General features: G+C 47.7%; 1 protein-coding gene across 3 annotated transcripts in view; it reads left to right on the top strand.

Moving 5' to 3' along the window:
* The first annotated feature begins 2,813 nt into the window (after positions 1 to 2,813).
* The window catches only part of STMN4 (stathmin 4), a 32,461-nt gene continuing 15,433 nt past the window's right edge, over positions 2,814 to 19,841 (top strand). The window contains exons 1-5 of one of the 3 annotated variants that reach the window (XM_019636105.1): positions 2,814 to 3,056; positions 16,645 to 16,736; positions 17,837 to 17,932; positions 18,616 to 18,696; positions 19,111 to 19,319. In XM_019636105.1, coding sequence (XP_019491650.1) covers positions 16,724 to 16,736; positions 17,837 to 17,932; positions 18,616 to 18,696; positions 19,111 to 19,319 — 399 coding nt within the window. In that variant the 5' untranslated portion in view covers positions 2,814 to 3,056; positions 16,645 to 16,723. Of the gene's footprint in view, positions 3,057 to 15,854; positions 15,944 to 16,644; positions 16,737 to 17,836; positions 17,933 to 18,615; positions 18,697 to 19,110; positions 19,320 to 19,841 lie in introns of those variants that run through there. The other 2 variants (XM_019636106.1, XM_019636107.1) reach the window with 2 other exon arrangements.

Here is a 19,841-nt window from a genome sequence, read left to right as displayed (position 1 = left end):
CTAGAAATGGGGCAGCCTTCACCATTATCCTTCTCCCCAACCCTGGTCTCTTCTCTCAGGTCATGATATCCTTGTCCTGTCTGTTCCAAACCCTTTTATCCCAACCCCACCCTCTTAGCAGTTAGGGGGATACAGACAGGGTGCTCCCCTCCCCTAGTACTGCAGTCTCATTGGCTGCCATCACCATGGCAACACACCGTCTCCTCCTCCATCCACTCACTTTCCAGAGCTGGCAGATTTGTGGAGTTCCAGACTTCTCAGGGCTGGGAGGGAAAAGGAAAGACAGTGGGGGAGGGGAGAGAAGCTCCCCTGACTGCAAAGGCAGCCGCCTGCTTGAGGTTTGCTTGGATTCCAGCCTGGTGTGCAGGGCGACCGCTTGTCTCCCCACGATGAGAAACCATTCTTGTATCCTTAGGCATGCCTGATCCCCTCTGAAATGGGCCAGCTCAGGGCCCGAGGGGCCTGGGTAGAAAGTGGCATGTGGCAGGCATGATAAGCGGTATTGTTCAAACAGAAGAATGGTTTTCATCCTCTGCCCTTGCAGCACTGTTGGGGGATGACACAAGGGTCCCAGTGTGGGTGAGCTGTGAAACCCTCCAAGGCTGTTGGGGTCATTCGTTATTCTGGCCATCCCTGGGTGTGTTTGGTCAGAGGGGGCAGCCTAATGGGTGCTCTCCCTGTCTGAATTGAAGTGGGGTGTTTGGAGATACAAGTCCACGTGGGACCCCTGCAGAACCACACAAAACACTGGGTAGTGAGATGCTAACCAGTGAGTCTCAGCTGTGGGGTGCAGGATGGGGTCAGTGCCAGGGCCTGAAAACCTACTGCCTTCCCAGCCGCCTGCAGAGTGACCACATGACATGCCTTATACGTGTGGTATACAAATGCTCGTTGGTGCTCTTGCAGTTTAAAAGCATAATTTGAAAGCATGGGCTGAATTCAAGGTAACTTTTTGTCATTATGTGTGTTCTCAGTCAGCAGGGGTCTGGTGGTAGAGGGCGAGGGTCCATGACATTGACTGTAGTTGAGCAAACCCTCCTTTAAAAGGGTGAGTTCATGAAATTCTGACACATGCTATGATGTGGATGAACTTTGAGGTCGTTATGCTAAGTGGGATGAGCCAGAAACAAAAGGACAAATGTATGATTCCACTTACATGAGGTAATACATGAGGTAATGAAATCGCCTGTTCTGCACAGGCAAGTTCATTGAGACAAAAGGTAGATTAGAGATTGAGAGGATACAGGGAGGGCAAATGGGGAGTTAGTGTTTGATGGGGACAGAGTTTCAGTTGGGGAAGATGAAAAAGTTCTGGAGATGGATGGTGTGATGGTTACACAACATTGTGAATGTATTCAATGCCACGGAACTGTACACTTAAAAATGGTTAAAATGGGGGCTGGCTGAGTGGCTCAGTTGGTTAAGAGTGTGAGCTCTGAGCAACAGGGTCGCCGGTTTGATTCCCACATTGGCCAGTGAGCTGCACCCGAGCTGAGGTGCCGCTGAGCTGGTGAGAGCATGTGCTCTTAGCAGCAAGGCTGCCGGTTCAACTCCCGCATGGGATGGTGTGTTGCGCCACCCCTACAACTAAGATTGAACACGGCACCTTGAGCTGAGCAGCTGCAAGCTGCCAATGGGTGACCGAATGGCTGAGTAACCAACAAGGTTGCTGGTTTCACTCCCACGTGGGATGGTGGACTACGCCCCACCTCCCGACCCCCCGCAACTAGATTGAAAATGGTGACTGGACTTAGAACTGAGCTTGCGACCTCCACAACTAAGGTTGAAGGACAACAACTTGACTTGGAGCTGATGGGTCCTGGAAAAACACAATGTTCCCCTTCTCCAATTCCCCAACACTGTTCCCCTCCCCAATTCACCAATAAAAATCTTTGAAAAAAATGGTTAAAATGGTAAATTTTATGTTATGTATATTTTACTACAATAAAAAATTACCTCCCTTCCCCCCCAAAAAAGAGGGCGAGGCTAGGCTGGGTGGTGGAGCTCTCTGTACCTGCCATCAGAGTGGAGAATAGAGGACATACCCAGGGAAGCTTTGATAGGGAGAAGCATCCTAGAGAAGGGGGCTCGCTCCACAGGCTGTCTCCCCCTCAACTGCCTCACCCTGCCACCTCCAGCTGCCTGGCTGAGGGTAGGCAGGTTGAAAAGGTTACATCAGGGGCTCCCTGCCCCCATTCCCTGAGGGAACTAAAGAAGCCATCTTGGATAACCCACCACCTTCCCTCAGGGTTCCACCCGTTTAGGAATTTCAGGGGTAGTGATGACCCTCAGATTCCTCCCTCTGGAAGGCCCCCGTGGGCTAGTTGGGTTGTGAGGATGGACAAGCACTGGTCAAACAGCCCCAGCACTGGTGTGGCCAATATCATAGCAAGATGACCAGAGGGAAGCCCTGCTTCCCCCCTCCCCGCCCCCGCCCCGGGAGCCTTGTGCTGCACCCTCCCCAGCTCCAGGCCCTGGGGTGTATGCAGCCCCTTCTTGCCTCTGAGTCACTGTTCAAACCCACCAGCCCTTCTGACAGAGCTGGAAACAGGCACCAAGCCCTCCGGGAAGCTATTTTTAGGATTCATCTGTGCTTTCTGATTTCTCCCTAGATCCCATATTCTCCCACCCCCAGATCTGAAAGGGCTAAAGATTCTGGAAATCATTCATCGTTCCCCCTCTCCAGGGACTCTCTCTCCCTGGGTGGCTTAATTTACAAGCTGTGCCTTCACCCCCACCTTCCCGTACCACTCCCTCTTTCTTTCTTTATCTCCACCCTCACCCTCTGGTTCCCCAACTTCACAGGCAGCATGGAAAGCAGGCTATTTGTCTGACATCATCTTCCCCTCCCTGGCCTGCGAAGAGTTACTCAGGCAATCCCTGGTCCGCCGGAGGAGACTGTCCAATTGCCAAGCAACCCACTGTTGGCCAATCACAGAGCTCAGAGGTGATGTCATGGTGAGAGCTGATCAGTGGTGCTGATGTGGAGAGAAGCCCAGGGTACTACTAATTGAGGGAGTGAGGAAGGGAGCAGCTCGCTTCTAACTGGACTGCAGGTAAGTAGACATGATATACAAATTATTTGAGGCTTTTTAGACAAAAAATACCAAAAAAACAACAGGGGCAGAGAGGAGAAGCAGCAGGGGTCTGGCACCTATTGTGTTGCCTTTTGGTTTCACTCAATCAATTAAACTTTGTCAAATCCTGGGGGAAATGGGGTGAGGAGAAAAGAATGGCTGGGCAGAAGGGTGAGGGTGGGCTCCAGGCGTTCCTTCTATTCCAGAGCTCAGGCTCAGAGGGGACAGGCAGGAATTGCCGGGGTCAGATGTCCACGGCGAGCTTTCTTCTGCATGAAAATGTTTTGGTGATGGAGGAAGAAGGTTTTGTTCAGAGTCCAGCTGCCCTGCAGCTGCCTCTGAGCCCCAGAAGCCTTTTCAAGCTGGAAGCTGCCCTGTGTGTTTTACATTTCTTTTCTCAGCCCCAGCTTTTCTCCTCTCCCTTCCCCATTGTATCATCCTTTTCTTTCTCCTCTATCTACACTGGGTTACTTTTTTCTCTTGGTTCTAAAGAGACAGTGAGATCACCACCTCTTCCTCACCCCGCCCCGCCCTGAGGTCAACCTGATCTTACCTGGGCAGGGTGGCTGGCTGTAAAGCTGCAAACTGCGGGGGACCCACAACTGCCACGCCCTGGTCTCTGCCTGTGGCTGAGCCGAGCCCCTCCTCTCTCAGCCCACCACTCTGGCCTGGAGTTTAGGCACTGTCCTCTTCTTATGTGGGACCTAGGGATTTGTGGCCAGCTCTGTCCCCACATGGTGGTGCTGTCTTTGTTTTATTCCTCCCAGGAAGACACAGGCATGGAGTGGTCCCATTGTCCTGAGAAAGGGCAGGTCTCCAGAACTCCTTGGGAGGCTCAGAAATATTCAGGCTGCTTGCGATGGAACACCGGGGCAGGGACACCCCATGTTTCAAAACCAAGAGAATTGCAGGAGGGACGGCCAGTGGTGGCCTGCTGGAGTCCTGCAGGGCGAGTGGGAGGTTGAGAGGGAAGGTGGGGGAAACTGTCTCTACTGGGGCTGAGGCCCCTCCAGGGGGAGGAAACCTCTCCCACTGGCGGGGAGTCAGGGTGCCAGGGGAATGAGATCATCTGTCAGATGAGGAAATAATCATAGTGCTAGAGCGAGCAGTGAGGAGGCAGAAGGGAAAGGTCTGATCAGGGCAGCTCCAGTCTCCCAGAGACATTGCCAACCAACCCCCCTCTCCTCAGCTCACCCCAAGCCCCCACCTTGCTTTCTGGAACTATGCCTTCAGCCCTCCTTGAAGCCCACTTATCATCACCAGTGCCTGAGCACCTGTCAGTGGGTCCCAGCCTTTTTGGGACAGGTTTGGAGGGAGTGAGGCGCTTTAACTGCTAGATAGATCTGCCAGAGAGCATTGTAAAGAGTGAGTTCCCCATCACAGAAGGCATTCAAGCAGAAGTTGGATGACCATCCAGCAGGGTGGCTAGAGAAGAGATTTTTGCATTGTGTTAAAGATTGGTCTAGATTAATGTTTTTCAAACTGCAGATTGACACCCATTAGTGGATTATGAAATCAACTTGTGGATTGTAACTGGTATTTTTTAAAAAATAAATAGTGTAGAAATAAAAATAAAATAGTGTAGAAAAAAAGTCAGAACACATCTCATATAGTAGAGTAAATAATGTTTCCTGTACTATTTTTTAGTTATATATTTTCAGTTATATATTTATGTTTATATTTCAGTTATGTATATATTCATGTGCATGCATGTCTGTATGTGTACGTATCAGTGACTATATATATGTCAGTATCATGACATATACATACCAGATCATTATATAAAATGTAGCTCTTTATTGTGGGTTCCAGTAAGAAGAAGGTACAAGAAACATCGGGATGAAAGACCTCCAATTTCTTTTTCTAACTATAAGACTGGAAACCTGTGGATAACACTTACTGGACTATGGATTTATTTTTCTATTTTTTTATTTTTAATTGTGATAAAATACACCTAATATGCAATTTGCCATGTTAACCATTGTTAAGTGTACAGTTCAGAAGCATTAAGTACCTTCACATTGTTGTGCAGCTATTACCACCATCCATCTCCAGGACTTTTCTACCTTTTTCCAAACTGAAATCCTGTACCCATTAAACAATAACTCCTAACTCCCCACACCCCCAGCCCCTGGCTGCTACCATTCTAATTGTGTCTCTGTGTGAATTTGACATATAAGTGGAATCCTGCAGTATTTGTCCTTTTGTGACTGGTTTATTTCACTGAGTATAATGTCCTCAAGTTCCACCCATATTGTAGAGTGTGAATTTCTTAAAAGGAGAGCTATCTTGTTCATATGTGTCCCTATTACCAGGCACAAATCAAGTGCCCCAAACCCAAGTATTGTCTTACATGGAAAACTATGTCTCTTTAGAGAGATCTTATTCTAAAGGACCCATCAAAGAGAGACAAGTCTGGTCTCCTGAGCAGACTGTTGAGCAGACACACCATTGGTGGTGGGGTAGTGGGAGTGTCTTGCATTTTTGGCTGAATATCTAAATTCCATTTGGCTCCATAAAAGAAATCCAAGAGCCAAGCGGGGTTGGCTGCCCGCTCTCATCCGACCAGGACATTTTAACCACATTTGCCCTATAAGACAGAGTGGTCCAACTGGTAAGATTTAAAATAGAGTAGCAAAGATTGATGAACTGAGATCCAGAGAGTAACGCAGTGGAACAGGAACCAGGGACAAAGAGCAAAAAAGGAAGAGGGGGGGTGGGGGAGAGAGAGAGAGAGAGAGAGAGAGAGAGAGAGAAGGAGATAGTGTCTACCTTAACCCAACCATACAGAAAGAACAGAAAATTCAGATTGTTTATGTTCCTGATTTTAAATAATTGGATATTTAAAAAAATCAAGATCATAAACAAAGAAGGGCTTAATTTTTCCTGAATCCTTAAGACCCTCTCCCTAGGCTCCCTTGATATTTTTAGATTATTTCTTATTTATCTGGAGATTCCCATTTGGAGACATAGAATTCCCAGAGAGTTTGAAGTCATGGGTGGGTAGAAATTAGACTTTTTTGGAGGGTGGGGGAGATAAAAATTTGGGGGGAAATTATAAAATATGCAAAATGTAATTTTTATAATGCCCTCTAGGGGACCAAACTCTCTCTCTCTCTCTCTATCTCCTCCCTCCCTCACTCCCTCCCTCTCTGGCTTGGGAAATAAACATTTATCATGTACAATTTAGTTTGCTTATTAAGTTAGAAATTTGCTATATTTAGAGATGTGCTAGTCTGGAAGAGGTTACTTTTTCTGTTTTTCTTTGGGGAGGAGTAAGGAAAAAACAATCTGTCCTGCCATTTTAAAAGCACTTTTTCCCCAGGTTTTTGCATTTTTAGTCCCCACTAGGAAGATAGAAAGACACACAGATGTAGGTATATTACCCCCACCTCCCCCACTCCTCTCTTTCTTCTCTACCAAAGCTCACTGGCCTTTTTCATCAATTACAACTGACAGCCAGCTGTGTGTCCACCCCCTGAGGGTCCTGCTGTCAGAGGTAGGTGGTGGGGGGCAGGAGGAAGAACAGATCAGAAGGGGCAGGAGTCTGGGGTGGTTGGCCTAATTTATGACAGGGCACAGGCAATCTGAGCATAGACTCTAGGGGGAAAGACCCGGTGGGGGAGGAGGGGGTTAGAACGCGGAGTTCCGGTGGATCATTTGGGTGTTGGTACCCAGAAATCCAGACCAGATCGAGAGCAAGGATCAAAATGAGTACAGTAGTCCCCACTCCCCACCCATGGTTTTGCTTTCCTTGATTTCAGTTACCCTCAGTCAATAGTAGCCTAAAAATATTAAATAGAAAATTCCAGAAATGAACAGATCATCAATTTTAACTTATGCACCTTTCTGAGTGGCATGCTGAAATCTCACGCCATCCGCTTCTGTCCTGCCCGGGAAGTGGCTCATCCCCTTCTCCAGTGTCTCCACGCTGTATTCGCACCCCGCCCGTTAATCATTTAGTAGCTGGCTTGGTGATTAGATAAACTGCCGAGGTATCACAGCTTGCGTCCAAATTACCCTTATTTTCCTCAATAATGACCCCAAAGCTCAAGGGTAGTGATGCTGGCAGGTCAGATATGCGAACAAGAAGCCGGAAAGTGTTTCCTTTAAGTGAAAAGGTATGTATGTATAGGAAAAACCATAGTATATGTAGTGTTTGGTGCTATCTGCACTGTCAGTCATTAACTGGGGGTCTTAGAGCTTATTCTCCATGGCTAGGGGAGGACTGCTGCATGTGGAAACAGGTGGAGAGGCTGTGTGCTGCAGCACACACTCCACTTGACTGTTGATACTGGGACAGGTCTGTCTTCTGCACCTACCACCAAACCGGAATTCAGGACCCGAAAGAAGTCCTTTCTAGAAAAACATCACTCCAGGAGTAGTCTAGCTAATACTTTCTTGAAAAGGAAAAATGTTTGTTTGTTTGTTTTTTATCAAATTAGAGAATTCAAGTACAAAAAGGATATTGATAATGGTCACGAAGAAAGAAATCACTAGAATTTAGAGTCATCCAATCATAATCAACACGTTTATAAAGCTGAATGCAACTGTCAAATGACTTCAGACTACAGAATATGTCTATTAAAATCACCATTGTTTTTCCTCCTAGCACCTCGCATAGAGCATATAGTAGGTTCTCAATAAAAACAGAGGGTGCCAAAAAAAGTATACACATTTTAAGAAAGGAAAAAAACTGTATTAAAATTGTAAGATTCAATATATACTAATAACAAACGATGAATACAAGTCACATTTGACTTCTGCAGTTACAAGAGGTGCTCAAAGTGGTTACCATCAGTGTAATTTTAATACACTTTTTTCCTGCCTTAAAATGTGTATACATTTTTTGGCACCCTCTGTATTTGTTGAATGACACATAAAAAAGAAATCAATAACTCTAATTCAGAACTGAAAATCTAGATCATTCTGACAAAACCAGGAGGTTTGTAGGGAAAGGAAGTAAAAGAATACTAAATTTCTCATCTCACACAGAGAAAACTATTAGATACTGTTTAATTATTAATATAGTGAAATATAGGTACAAATGATTTTAACATGAAGATAAAGACAAGATGTAAAACTTACAAAACATTGGAGAAGAATGAAAGTACAAAGAATGAAAGAGTGTTATCGCAAACAGTAAGAGTCTCCCTTTAGTGTAGCTAAATTCCCGTCTGGGCACTGGTTCTGTGACTCCGACTTCCTCTTAGGAAAGGCACAGGACAGGTTCTGCCCTGTCTCTTCATCTGAAAAAGGGTGGGAAATGAGAACGCTAGAGATTTCTGTGGCTCTTCCCATCTGTGGGCGGAGAGTTTGACTCATGAAAATGTCTGCAAATTCTATTGTTTGGGCTTTGCTGACATGAAAATTATTTATTACACTTGGCAGGTCATGTATGTGCATTTTAACGGGCTTTCTGAGGCAGTGCCTGATACAAAGGAGAGCTTGATGGTGAGAATTTTGAGCACCATTTTAAGGCCACCCATAGTTGAGAGGCAGATTTGAGGCAGACAAGCCTTTGTGTACCCTTCAACCACACGCCCTAGGCAATCATCTATCTTGCTTCCATTTATGCTTGGCCTTGGATTTGAGGAAGCACCATGAGACTTAACTGGAAACAGCATGGGCTTTGATGTAAGAAGACTTGGGTTCAAATCTCATTTCATCATTTTCTACTTGATGACTTTGGACAAATCAAGTCACTTACATGAACTGATCATCTGTAGAATAGGTATAATAGTATCTATTTCATAGGATTTGGGAAGAATAAAATGACTATATATATATATATATCTGTGTTACAAATAATAGAAAAATAATAGGCATCAAAAACAAAACTAGAAGGAAATACCAACTAGAAGCAAAAAGTAGCAAGATGACAGGGATTTTGTTTCTTTTCTGTCACATAGATGTTCTGAAATGTGATGTTAATATGTTTGTAATTAAAATATTACATATATGCATAAAACGTACATATGCATTTCATATATGTATATGAAAGTGCCTGGTACTCTGTAAAACACTACGAAATACTCCCACTGTTGTGACTAGGAGTAATATTACACAGGCTTGTTCCAGTGCTTGGACCCCAGGACCCTACGCGGTACCTGGGTCACAAAGCCTGGCATTCCATCCAGCGACACTGAATGGAAGTCTGTGCCCTTGAACTGTACTTCCAATATTTTGATTCTTCTATATATATATATTGACTCAAAATAAAAATAGCCCAGGAAATGCCATCACTGTGGATTATTTGGGGCTGTGGGTTTTCCAGGCTTAATTTTCCTTCTCTGGCTTGCCTCTCAATGTAGCTGTTACAACAAGCAGCCCCTCAGACTCAGGCCTCCACAGCCCTGCATTTGACAGCAGGGGACCCCTCCTTATTTCCTAGAAGCACAACTGAAGCTGCATTTCTAAGCCCGTTAGGTACTGGCTGGACATTGCTCTTGACCACGACTCCCACCAGCTTTTCCTCCTGAAGCCCTTAGAAGCAAACCGGAGGGGAGCGATTAGACAAGCTCTAGTTTCCTGATCCTAATTAATCGCATGTTACGCTGCTTTGCCCAGTTCCCCTCTGTGTGTCTCTCTAGCCTTCCTTGGCCTGTGATCTAATACCCACTCCTCTCCCTTTATAACATGGTCCACGTGACTGCCAAAGACTTGCCGAAGGCCCACAGAGCACCTGAGAAACTCCCAGAGGCTCCAAATTCCCACCCAGGGGACCTGTTTCACTTTTTCATCATCAAAAACCCCTGTGGTTCTTTTAAGATGTAGCCAAGGGCTTGGTACATGATTAAATATTCAATAAATATTGTGGAAAAATGAAAACCACATTCATGAAAAAATAATGTATCTCTTTAAAAAAAAAATCCAAATAAAGACATATGGCTGCCAATCAGAGCCTCCTGACTGGCATGAAATACCCAGGTTTACTGCACGGAGCTATGATTCCATGACATTTAAGTAGATTGTGAAGTTATATCTATGAAATAATATAACTTCAACAAGACTTTTAAAAAGACTGTTAATTGGCATGGACCTAAAAAGCCACCTTCCTGTACTGCATGTGGTCAGAGCACGTGGATCAGAACTCATTGATTTCATGCCCTGGTTCTGTGCAGAGTTCCTAGACTGTCTCTGATAACATTTGGCAGGGATAATTCTATTCAAACCACTTAGATTCACATTAGCTTCTTATCCCTCAGAAATAGTTCGCATGGGGTTTCACACATCTTGATGGCGTTATCTGGGCATTTCTTGCAGTAACAAAATGCTTGCTCATTCGGGCAGTCAGAGGTGCCTCAGGAGGTCAGTTGTGCCCCCAATCAACGGCCATTTGGCATCTGAGAAGTGGTTGTTCTTCTCTGTTAGCGGGTCATTGACTGCATTACAGGAAGCCTGGGAGTGTAAGTCATCCTCTCTGGTCACATAAAGAAGTCCATCTGCTGTGGGGTTTCTTCTGCATCTCCATCTTTTCATTGCTGCTCTGGGGGCCCCCATGAGGGCTGTTCCCTCACATTGTCGTATGTGGGAGAGAGAAGGGATCAGTATGAAGGGAGAGTACTGACACCAACATCCAGAGGCTTGGATTCTGGTCTCATCTCTGCCACCAACTCAGTGTTGACCTCAGGATCTTTGGTCCCCGGGGAGGAGGCTATTGGCATTTTGGAAGGGACAGTTGTTGGTGGTTGTGTGCAATGCAGGATGCTTAGCCTCGCTGGCCCCTGCCCACTAAATGTCTGTAAGATCCCCAGTCCAGTGACCACCAGAAAGTCTCATGTATTTTCTGGGAGTGAGGCTGCCCATAGTTGAGAACCATTGGCTAGTGATCGCTAGTTCTCTCATCTCTGGCATTTTTATGTTCTTGGGGAAACTGAGGGACCCATGAGATCCCTCTTTAGTCAACAGCCTTTAGTCTAGACCTTCGCTATCAGCCATCCCTACCCCCAATCAAAATTTATTCATTCTGGGCCGGCCGAGTGGCTCAGTTGGTTAAGAGCTCGCTGAAGAGTGCGAGCTCTGAGCAACAGTCAACAGTGGTTTGAGTCCCGGCCTGAGCTGAGCTGCCGCTGAGCTGCCAACAGGTAGCAGGATGGCTCAGCTAAAAAAAAAAAAAAAAGAGAATTTATTCATTCTGTGTCTTATCTCTGCCTGGTGGGGCTATCGCTAACTAATTAATTTCACCAATTATGCTAATGGTTCAATCTGTCAGGAAAAATGTGTGATTACTTGCTTCTCCATATACAGACTCTTAGATGCTGGAGCTGGGGGATAGGTATGGATTAGTTTGCAGACAGGAAAGCAGTCATGGGTGGGTTGCCAAAGCCCATGGTGTAACTCGTTCTAGGCAGGTCCTCGTCACTTTCTGCCTAGCTTTGGCTTCCTGCCTCCCCTCCTCATCTTCTCCCTAGCTCATGCTGCCCGATGAGTCTTTTTGCACTAGTAGTATAACCTAAAGACAGAGCTAAGCTTTAGAATGGAAATCCCAGCTCGGCCCCTTACTACCTGTTGGATATGATGTAATTAAGCTTCCATCTCCTTATTATAAAAGAAGCTCATAGAATAAACGGAGATAATGTCTGTGGTACAAAGCAAGTGCTCAATAAGTGGTAGCTATTATTATTGCTAATATCTCACCATCCCCATTTCCTCTCCCCTTAGTCAAAAGATGTCAGTGGCTTCCTACTGAATAGAAGATAAAGTGCAAACTCTTTCCCTGGCCTAGAGGTCTCTGATCTTCCCGTTACTATTCTAGCAAAGCACCCTGCTTGCAGCCCATCGGGCCCCCCTCTGTCCCACAATAAACCCAGTCACGTGGGCAGGGGTCAGGAGACCACTGTCCTGAGCTCTAGCCCTGGTTCTGTGGTTATAGCCTGAGTGATTATGACACGTCAACCTTCAGCCAGGGGCCCCTTTGAGCTTGGCTGCTGCTGAATGTGGTCAGTTTGTTGGTCTTCCTTAGGGGCTCCCCAAGGCCTGTATTGGCCTCCACCTTAACAGGAAACAGGCAAGGAGCCTGCAGAAGGGCCAGAGGTTTGCTTCAGCATGGGGTTTTATCCTATGATGCTAGGATGTCTGATGCCCTCCCTGGAATCTCCCTCTGATGGGCCTGTCCCCATGGTCTCAAGCCCACTCTGGCCTTCACTGTCTCTTAACCGTCATCCTACCTCTGGGAATTCCTGGCATCCTGTTCTCTCTAACCTTGGGCAATAACACCCTTAATGCCCCCTCTCTGGAAGTCCTGGGACAGGCCTGGTGGCCCCACACCATTGCGGGTGTTACAGGCATGACAACATGATTGAATCCACCAAGCCATTTAACAGATTCCATGAGAAGCTTGTAGGGCCCAGGCTTCTAGGCCTAGGGCTAGTTTGCAGGCCTTAGGGTTGATGGGACATGCCCAGGAAAATGGCCTGGGCGGTTGGCGTCTAGGATGGGAGAGCAGAGGCCTAAGAGCTGTTCTGAAAGGACTCCAGGCCATGGGTTAGCATAACTAGATCTTCTGAGTGCTGTGAGTTCAGTCCAGGTCTAACAATAGGACAGCCTGGAGTTCTCACAGCCAGGCTGAGTGATGGCGAGGTGGTGTGACCGGCCCCACTCCACGCTGATGCCATAGGTCAACTAGGGATAAAGTCAGGCTTCCTGCTGTGGCTGCCACCAGGGCCCCTTTACATTGCTGGGCCTTCCAGAAGAGTCTTGCGTTCCCCCCGATCCCTTAAATCTTTTCTCAGGATGTTCTATGGGCAGCAACATCTTTTGGGTTTTGAGTGCAATAGAAATGATGTGACTATTGGCCTGAGGCTTCATAATGGCCCCATGTACCCAAAGGAACACATATTCTCTTGAGGAAAATATCAGACGATGTATATAAACACTGGTAGATGAGACAAGGTGAAAGAATCATGGGCTTGAACCCTGGCGCTGTCATTTCCTGAATGTATTAGTTTCTTACGACTGCTGTAACAAATTACCACAAACTTAGAGGCTTAAAATAACAGAAATTCATTTTCTCACAGTTCTGGTGTCGAGAAGTCCAAAATGCAGGTATCAGCAGGGCCACACTCCCTCCCAAAACTCTGGTGGCTTCTGGTAGCTCCAAGCTTCCTTGCTTTATGGAAGCATCACTCTAATCTCTGCCTCCATCTTTATATGGCCTCCTCTCTGTGTGTCTTTCCTCGGTATGTCTCTTATAAGGACACCTGTCATTAGATTTGCATGCCAGATAATATAAAATGACTTCATCTTGAGAACCTTAACTTGATCAAATCTGCAAAGACCCTTTCCAGATAAAGTTACATTTACACGTTGCAGGGGTTAGGACGTGGATATACCTTATTGGAGGACACCATTCAACCCACTACACTGAGTGGCCTTGGAATTGTCACTTAGCCTCTCTGAGCCTCAATTCCCACATCTACAAAACAGAGATAGTAATTCCTATGTCACAAGGTCATTATGAAAATTAAAGTGAATACATGTGTCACATAATAGATGGTCTCTAAATACATATTTTTAATTATGCAGATTCCAACCCTGTGAAACTGAGTGCTCTGTTACAAATCCCTTGGCCAGGCATACCTCTGTCCATCGCTAGGATGTCTCCCGTTCCCTGCACTGCTCGTCCTCCTGTGCCTCTTTGACTTGTGCTCTCTGCCTGGTTCCTCCTACTCCTAAAACTCCTAGCCCGGTATCTTCCAGAGAACTATAGAAAGCACTCGTTACATAGTTTAATGAAGTCATATCCTCAGGCCAGATTGGCTTTCCCAGAGTCCCCAAGACCATGGAAGAACCAGCAGTTAATATCTAGTCCCTCCACGGTTCACAGGGAAAAGCTTACAAGTCAGAAGACCCAGCTCCTAGAGCCAGCTCTACCACCAACTAGCTGTGTGACCTTAGCCAAACGTCTTAACTTCTCTGAGCCCAAGTTCTTCATCTGAAAACAAAGCCGATGGTGCCTGTCTTATCAGCCTAGCCCAGCCTTGTGCAAAGATTAACTGGGATAATGCGAATGACAGGGACTGTAAAGTGCCCCATGAGTGTTGGGTCTTAATCAGTATTCCCAGCTCAGGCCGAGGGGCATGGTCCCTAATGCCACGCACATGCTCCTATAGAAAAAGGTCAGCTCAGCCTCTCTTCTTTCTCAAGGTGGGCCCCACTTCTAACCCATTACCTAGGTTAAAGCCTGAGGCTGCTCCCTCTCCTGGCAAGGGCTCCCTCCCTCTGCCAGCTCCTCAGCAGTCAGCCTGGCAATGAGTGGAGGCTGTGAAGAATGGAGCCTCATGACCAGGGATGTCGCATCCAGGCACTCAGGCCTGCCTCCCTGTTCGGGGACTCACTGGTACTGTCAGGGTCAACTTGGCTCTGAGGAGAGAGGCCCATTGTGCTGCACTGGGAGGGATGTGGCAGGGACCTCTGGCTCCAAAGCATAAGGAGAAGAGCAAGGAGATGCCGAGGGGCAGAGCACTTTAAGGCCAGCTGACCCGGCTTCCAACCTCCGCTCTTTCACTTTCTAGCTGCAGGACCCTGAGCAAGCTCATAATCCCTCTGAGCCTCCGTGTCCTCATCTGCAAATGGGGACGGTAGTCCTTGCTTGCAGGGCTGGTGAGGACCAGGGGTAATGACTCTGAGGCTGGCATGTGGTACCTGGTAGCTGCCCTGATGAAAAAGGCAAAGGAAAGGAAGCTAACATTTATTAAGCACCTCCTTTTTGCTGGAGGCTGTCCATATGCTTCTCTCATTTAATTTATCCGACTCTGCGCAGAATTAAGGTGGTTCCAGAGTGCAAGGTCAGGCATGTGAAGTGACTAGTGACAGCTAGTAGGAGAGATGAAGTCTTTGTCTGACTCCACTCTGGTCGAGCCCTAAAGCTGGAGCTGAGGCCACTGTTCCCATCGCCGCTCCTGCCCGTCCCCAGCCAATATGGACCCTGGTCCCCAGAGGGAAAACATCTCATTAAAGAAGGAAAGGGGTTCTACATCAGTCTCAGGGTCCCTTCGTCCCATGAGCATGCAGGCAGAGAAGCTGTTGGCTCATGCCACCCTCCACTGGCACAGTGACCACCGAGGGTTGCTGTATCAATCAGGATTCTACAGAGAGACAGAACCAATAGGAGATGACAGGTAGGTAGGTAGGTAGATAGACATATGTATAGATACATTGAGAGAAATCTATTATGAGGGATTGGCTCAAGCAGTGATGCAGGCTGAGAAGGCCCACAATGAGCCATCTGCAAGCTGAAAGCCCGGGAAAGCTGGTGGTGTTGTTTAGTCAGTCAGAAGGCCTGGGAACCAGGAAGCTCCCATGTATGAGGGCAGAAGATGGCGGTCCCTGCCCAAGCAGAGAACAAATTTGCCCTGTCTCCACCTTTTTGTTATACTCAGGTCCTCAACAGAATGGATGAGGCCCACCTTCACTTGTGAGGGCCATCTTTGCTCAGTCTATTGGCTCAAATTTTAATTTCTTTCAGAGATGTTCTCACAGACGCATGAGACACGATGTTTTACCAGCTACGTGGGCACCTTTAGCCCAGTCAAGTTGACATAAAAGTTAACCATCACGGTGGCCAAGGATCAAGTTGTCCCCCTGACAGCCACTCGTTGCTGGCTATTTCTCACCCCATCAGATAGTAGCCTTCAGTGGAGCCCCATCACCTACCATCCCCCAGACACGCTCCGATCTGCTCGCTTCCTGCAACCCGTTTCACCACCTGCTTCTCCTTCACATTTTCTGGTCCAGCATCAACCAGCTTGAGATCCTCATAGACACAGAGCTTTCTCACCCCTGCCCCTTGTGTGTGCTGTTCTTGGCAGAATGCCCTCTCTACCGTCTCCTAATTCCAACTCATCATTTAAGACTCAGTTCAGGTACTGCTAATACCAGGGGCCCTCCCTGGCTCCCCTGCACAGTCCTTGTGCAGAATATAGACTCCCACCTCTGTGCTCCCACAATAATCCCGCACACCGATTACCATCTCTGCACTAACCACGTTATGATGACATCATTCCTTAGTACTGTCTGTTGTCATTGTCAGAGGTCATCCCACCTGGGATTAAGGAATGCTTAGGACAGTGGTTCTTGGGGGGAAGGGAGTGAGGGCATCTGAAGGGACATTTTGACATCCTGTGTCCAATCTCCTCTCACCCATATCAGAATGGGCTGGTGTAGGGGACAGTTCTGTCTGGGCATAAGGAGAACTTCACAACACAGTTATTTTGGGAGTGTCTCCCAAGTAATTCTGATTTAGGATTAGTCTGTCACCCTAGTCCTTGCTTAGGGCCAGGACAGCGAGCTGTGCAGGGAGACAGACAAATACGCCTTGATCCATACAGTTTGGGGAAACCCATGTCTGCATACTCAGGGGGCTTGAGACTGGAGAGCCAGTTATGAAACTATCATTAGCCCCTGGAAACTGAACTTGATTGGAGTGATGTGGGAGCGGTGGTTGGTGTTTGGGAAAGAGAGTAGGTGTGGAGTTGAGGCACCTCCTGGGGTTCTGTCCCCGCTTGTAGAAAGACCTTCCTTATAGGAATAACCCATCAGCGGTAAAATACTCTCTTTTTCTCAGGTTTGTGACAGTGTCCTGAGCTGGTGACAGACCTAACCTGTGACTTTCAGTTGGATTCAGTCCTCACATTCCAGAAAACATGACCCTCGCTGGTAGGTATAAAACCGTTTACGGGATGGGGGCACCACAGCACAGGGTGTTCTGTACATGCATGCATATATGTACTTCCACATGCACAGAAAAAGATAAAGACAGATGGGAATTACACCCAAGGGTTAAAGTCGGTTAACTCTAGACGGTGGGTGGGATCACAGCGGAGCTCTTCTTCCTTTTGCTCGTGTGTGTGTGTGTGTGTGTGTGTGTGTGTGTGTGTGTGTTTAAAGTTTTTACAAAGCATGTGTATTATTCTTGCAGTTAATTATGTTTTTAATTTGTAAAAGAAAATGAGGGGGAGAGTTCCAGGGTATTAGCTGAGAGAGCCTGAGCATGCCAGGGCTTTAAAAAATGGGTGCTAGCCCTGAGATTGTGGGGGAGGTAGGCCATGCCAGGAGCACAGTGCCAGGGGCTGGGGGTGGGCTAGATGTCAACACATGAGCTCTGATTCATGACCTTCTGGTTTTCAAATCCTCCCCAGACACAGAAAGACTAGACAGTGGTGGCGGTACCGCTCTAGCCCTCGTGGACACCAGCCCCTCTGGCTGCGACCACTGCTCTGGGAAGGTCAGGGAAGGCTCACAGCCTGAGCTCGTCACCCAGGGAAGGGCGAGACCAGAGGGATGGGGGTGAGCTGCTTTTCCCCTCAGGGCAGCACTGCCAAGTGCTTTGAGTAAAAAGGACTGTGGATTTCCTGCATGCCGGAGCAAAAGAAACGGAGCATCCTAAGCAAGTGTGGGAGGTAGCTGAGTCCAGGCTGCCAGGCTGGTGTGAAGGCACTGTTGCTTGGGGTCTTTATCTGGGCATTTTGCATTTCGCACTGTGAAGGAAGATGATATCGTGAGGAAAAGATGGGGTCATCTGGGTGCTCTGGAAGGCTCAGGTTCTAGTGGGTGACTGAAGTGGGTCCGAATCACACATAGGAATCCAAAAGAGGGTCACTTGGGGCAAAGGGGGCTAGGTCCCCAGCCAAAGGGTAGGTCTGGAGGCCTCTGTAGAACCTGAGGACCCCCAGCTGCTTGGGCATCCAGACTCACAGGGATGCTGGCTCTGAGACTGGGAGGGAGTGACCATCTTCACCTGCTGGGTGTTCCCACAGCCTACAAAGAGAAAATGAAGGAGCTCCCGCTGGTGTCCTTGTTCTGCTCCTGTTTCCTGGCCGATCCCCTGAATAAGTCATCCTATAAATACGAAGGTAAGTGAGGGCTGCAGTTGGGAGAGTAATGGGTGCAGAGTTCTTGTGGCTTGTATTCATGAGTACAGCACCCCCCGCCTCAATTTTCTGACCGTCTCCTCCTCACATCACCTGTCCCCTCCCAGAGCCAGTAAAATCACTGCAGCTGATTCCAAGGGCCTAGGCACCCTGTGAAGGCAGGCATGGGGCTGGGGCCTGGGGAAGTAAGCAGCAGTGGGGGGTCTGAATCAGACCCCCTGCAGAGTGCTCTTGATCATAGCTTTTGTCCATTCACTTAACAAATGGATGCCGTGGAAGATGGCGAAGTGAAGCAGAGTTTATGCCCTCAGGAAACACCTAGACTAGAAGAGGAGACAAGACGGGTATAAATCGCTAGGTTCCATGGTCACCAAGTCTCCTCAGCAAAAGGTAGACAATGCTCTGGGAGATTCCAGAGGTGGGAAGATGACTTCCACCTGCAGCCACCCAAGGAAGCTCTGTGATAGCCATGCTGACAGGTTCCCAGGACTCCATGTCCCAGGATGCTAGCAGGGAGCACTGAATGGCCACGTCCTGATTAGGGGTGGTTGGGGCAGAGGCCACCTCTTAATTTCCTGGGGGTTCAAAGGAAGGGACGGGTTTGGTCTGGAAATGAGAGCTGGAGGTGCTCCGGTTACCTGAGATTGTTTTTCTCTGTTGTTTAGGCTGGTGTGGGAGACAGTGTAGGAGAAAAGATGAAAGCCAGCGGAAAGACAGTGCTGACTGGAGAGAAAGAAGAGAGCAGGGTAGGAGGGAGAGGGGGAGAGGCATCAACAGGCTGAGCCATCAGATTGGTAGCGGGAAGAGGAGTGGACGGGTGGTGGGTGGTGGGTAGATGTACCACTCTTGCCCACCATAGATGACAACTAGAGCAAGAGCTCAACGATGAGAGGACCCTTGTGGCAGAAGCAAAAGCAAAAGCATGATTAGAAAACACATATCCTGGGACCCTAACCTGGGAACCCGAGACCTCCCTGTGGCTACCGACTCCTCTAGCCCCATCAGAGCCCATTGACCTGTGTCACGGTCAGGACAGACCCAGAACCCTGGTCATTGGTTTGCCTTGGGGACCCCAGTTTGCCTGGGTATGTGTGCATGCTTTATGGGTGCCCATGCAGTCTTCAGGGGGTGAGCAGCCCCTTTTCTGCTCTTTTCTGCAGCAGACACAGTGGACCTGAACTGGTGTGTAATTTCTGACATGGAAGTCATTGAGCTGAACAAATGCACCTCAGGCCAGTCCTTTGAAGTCATCCTGAAGCCGCCTTCCTTCGATGGGGTGCCCGAGTTCAATGCCTCCCTACCCAGACGGCGAGACCCATCACTGGAAGAGATACAGAAGAAGCTAGAAGCAGCTGAGGAGCGAAGGAAGGTAAGTGCTGTCCTTGCTTCTTTCCATTTCAGCAGGATGGGGAGGGAGCTGGGGAAGACAGGTGGTGGCCCTGAGCCGATAAGGTTACCACCAACCTACAAATATTTAAACAGGATCTCCCATGTGCAAGGCAGAGAATTGAGGCACCACTGAGAGAAACAAAGAAGTAAAAGTCCCTCATCTCTAGGAGCTTACAGTTTGGTTAGGAGGATAAGGCACTGCATTACATACCTCCAAGAGGTGGCCTTATATGCATGGTGACAAGAGCAAGACATAGACAAGCACTGAAGATTTAAGGAAAGTTTAGATAATTAAGAGGGCTCCTTAATCGGGGAGGGGGAAGAAGGTCATAGTGTGGTATCCTTCCAGCCCCTGGCGTGCCTGCCATGTTTCCTATTGATTCTTCTTTTTTTTTTTTTAAGATTTTTTTTTATTGGGAAACTGGGGGGATGGGAACAGTGCTGGGGAATTGGGGGAAGGGGAACAGACAAGTTGCTGTCGTTTTGTTCTTCAGTCTAGTTG

Source organism: Hipposideros armiger, unplaced genomic scaffold (genome assembly GCF_001890085.2).
Source record: "Hipposideros armiger isolate ML-2016 unplaced genomic scaffold, ASM189008v1 scaffold_27, whole genome shotgun sequence".
Taxonomy (NCBI): Eukaryota; Metazoa; Chordata; class Mammalia; order Chiroptera; family Hipposideridae; genus Hipposideros; species Hipposideros armiger.
Note: the sequence above shows the minus strand (reverse complement) of the source record. Positions and strands in the feature narration are given on the sequence as shown.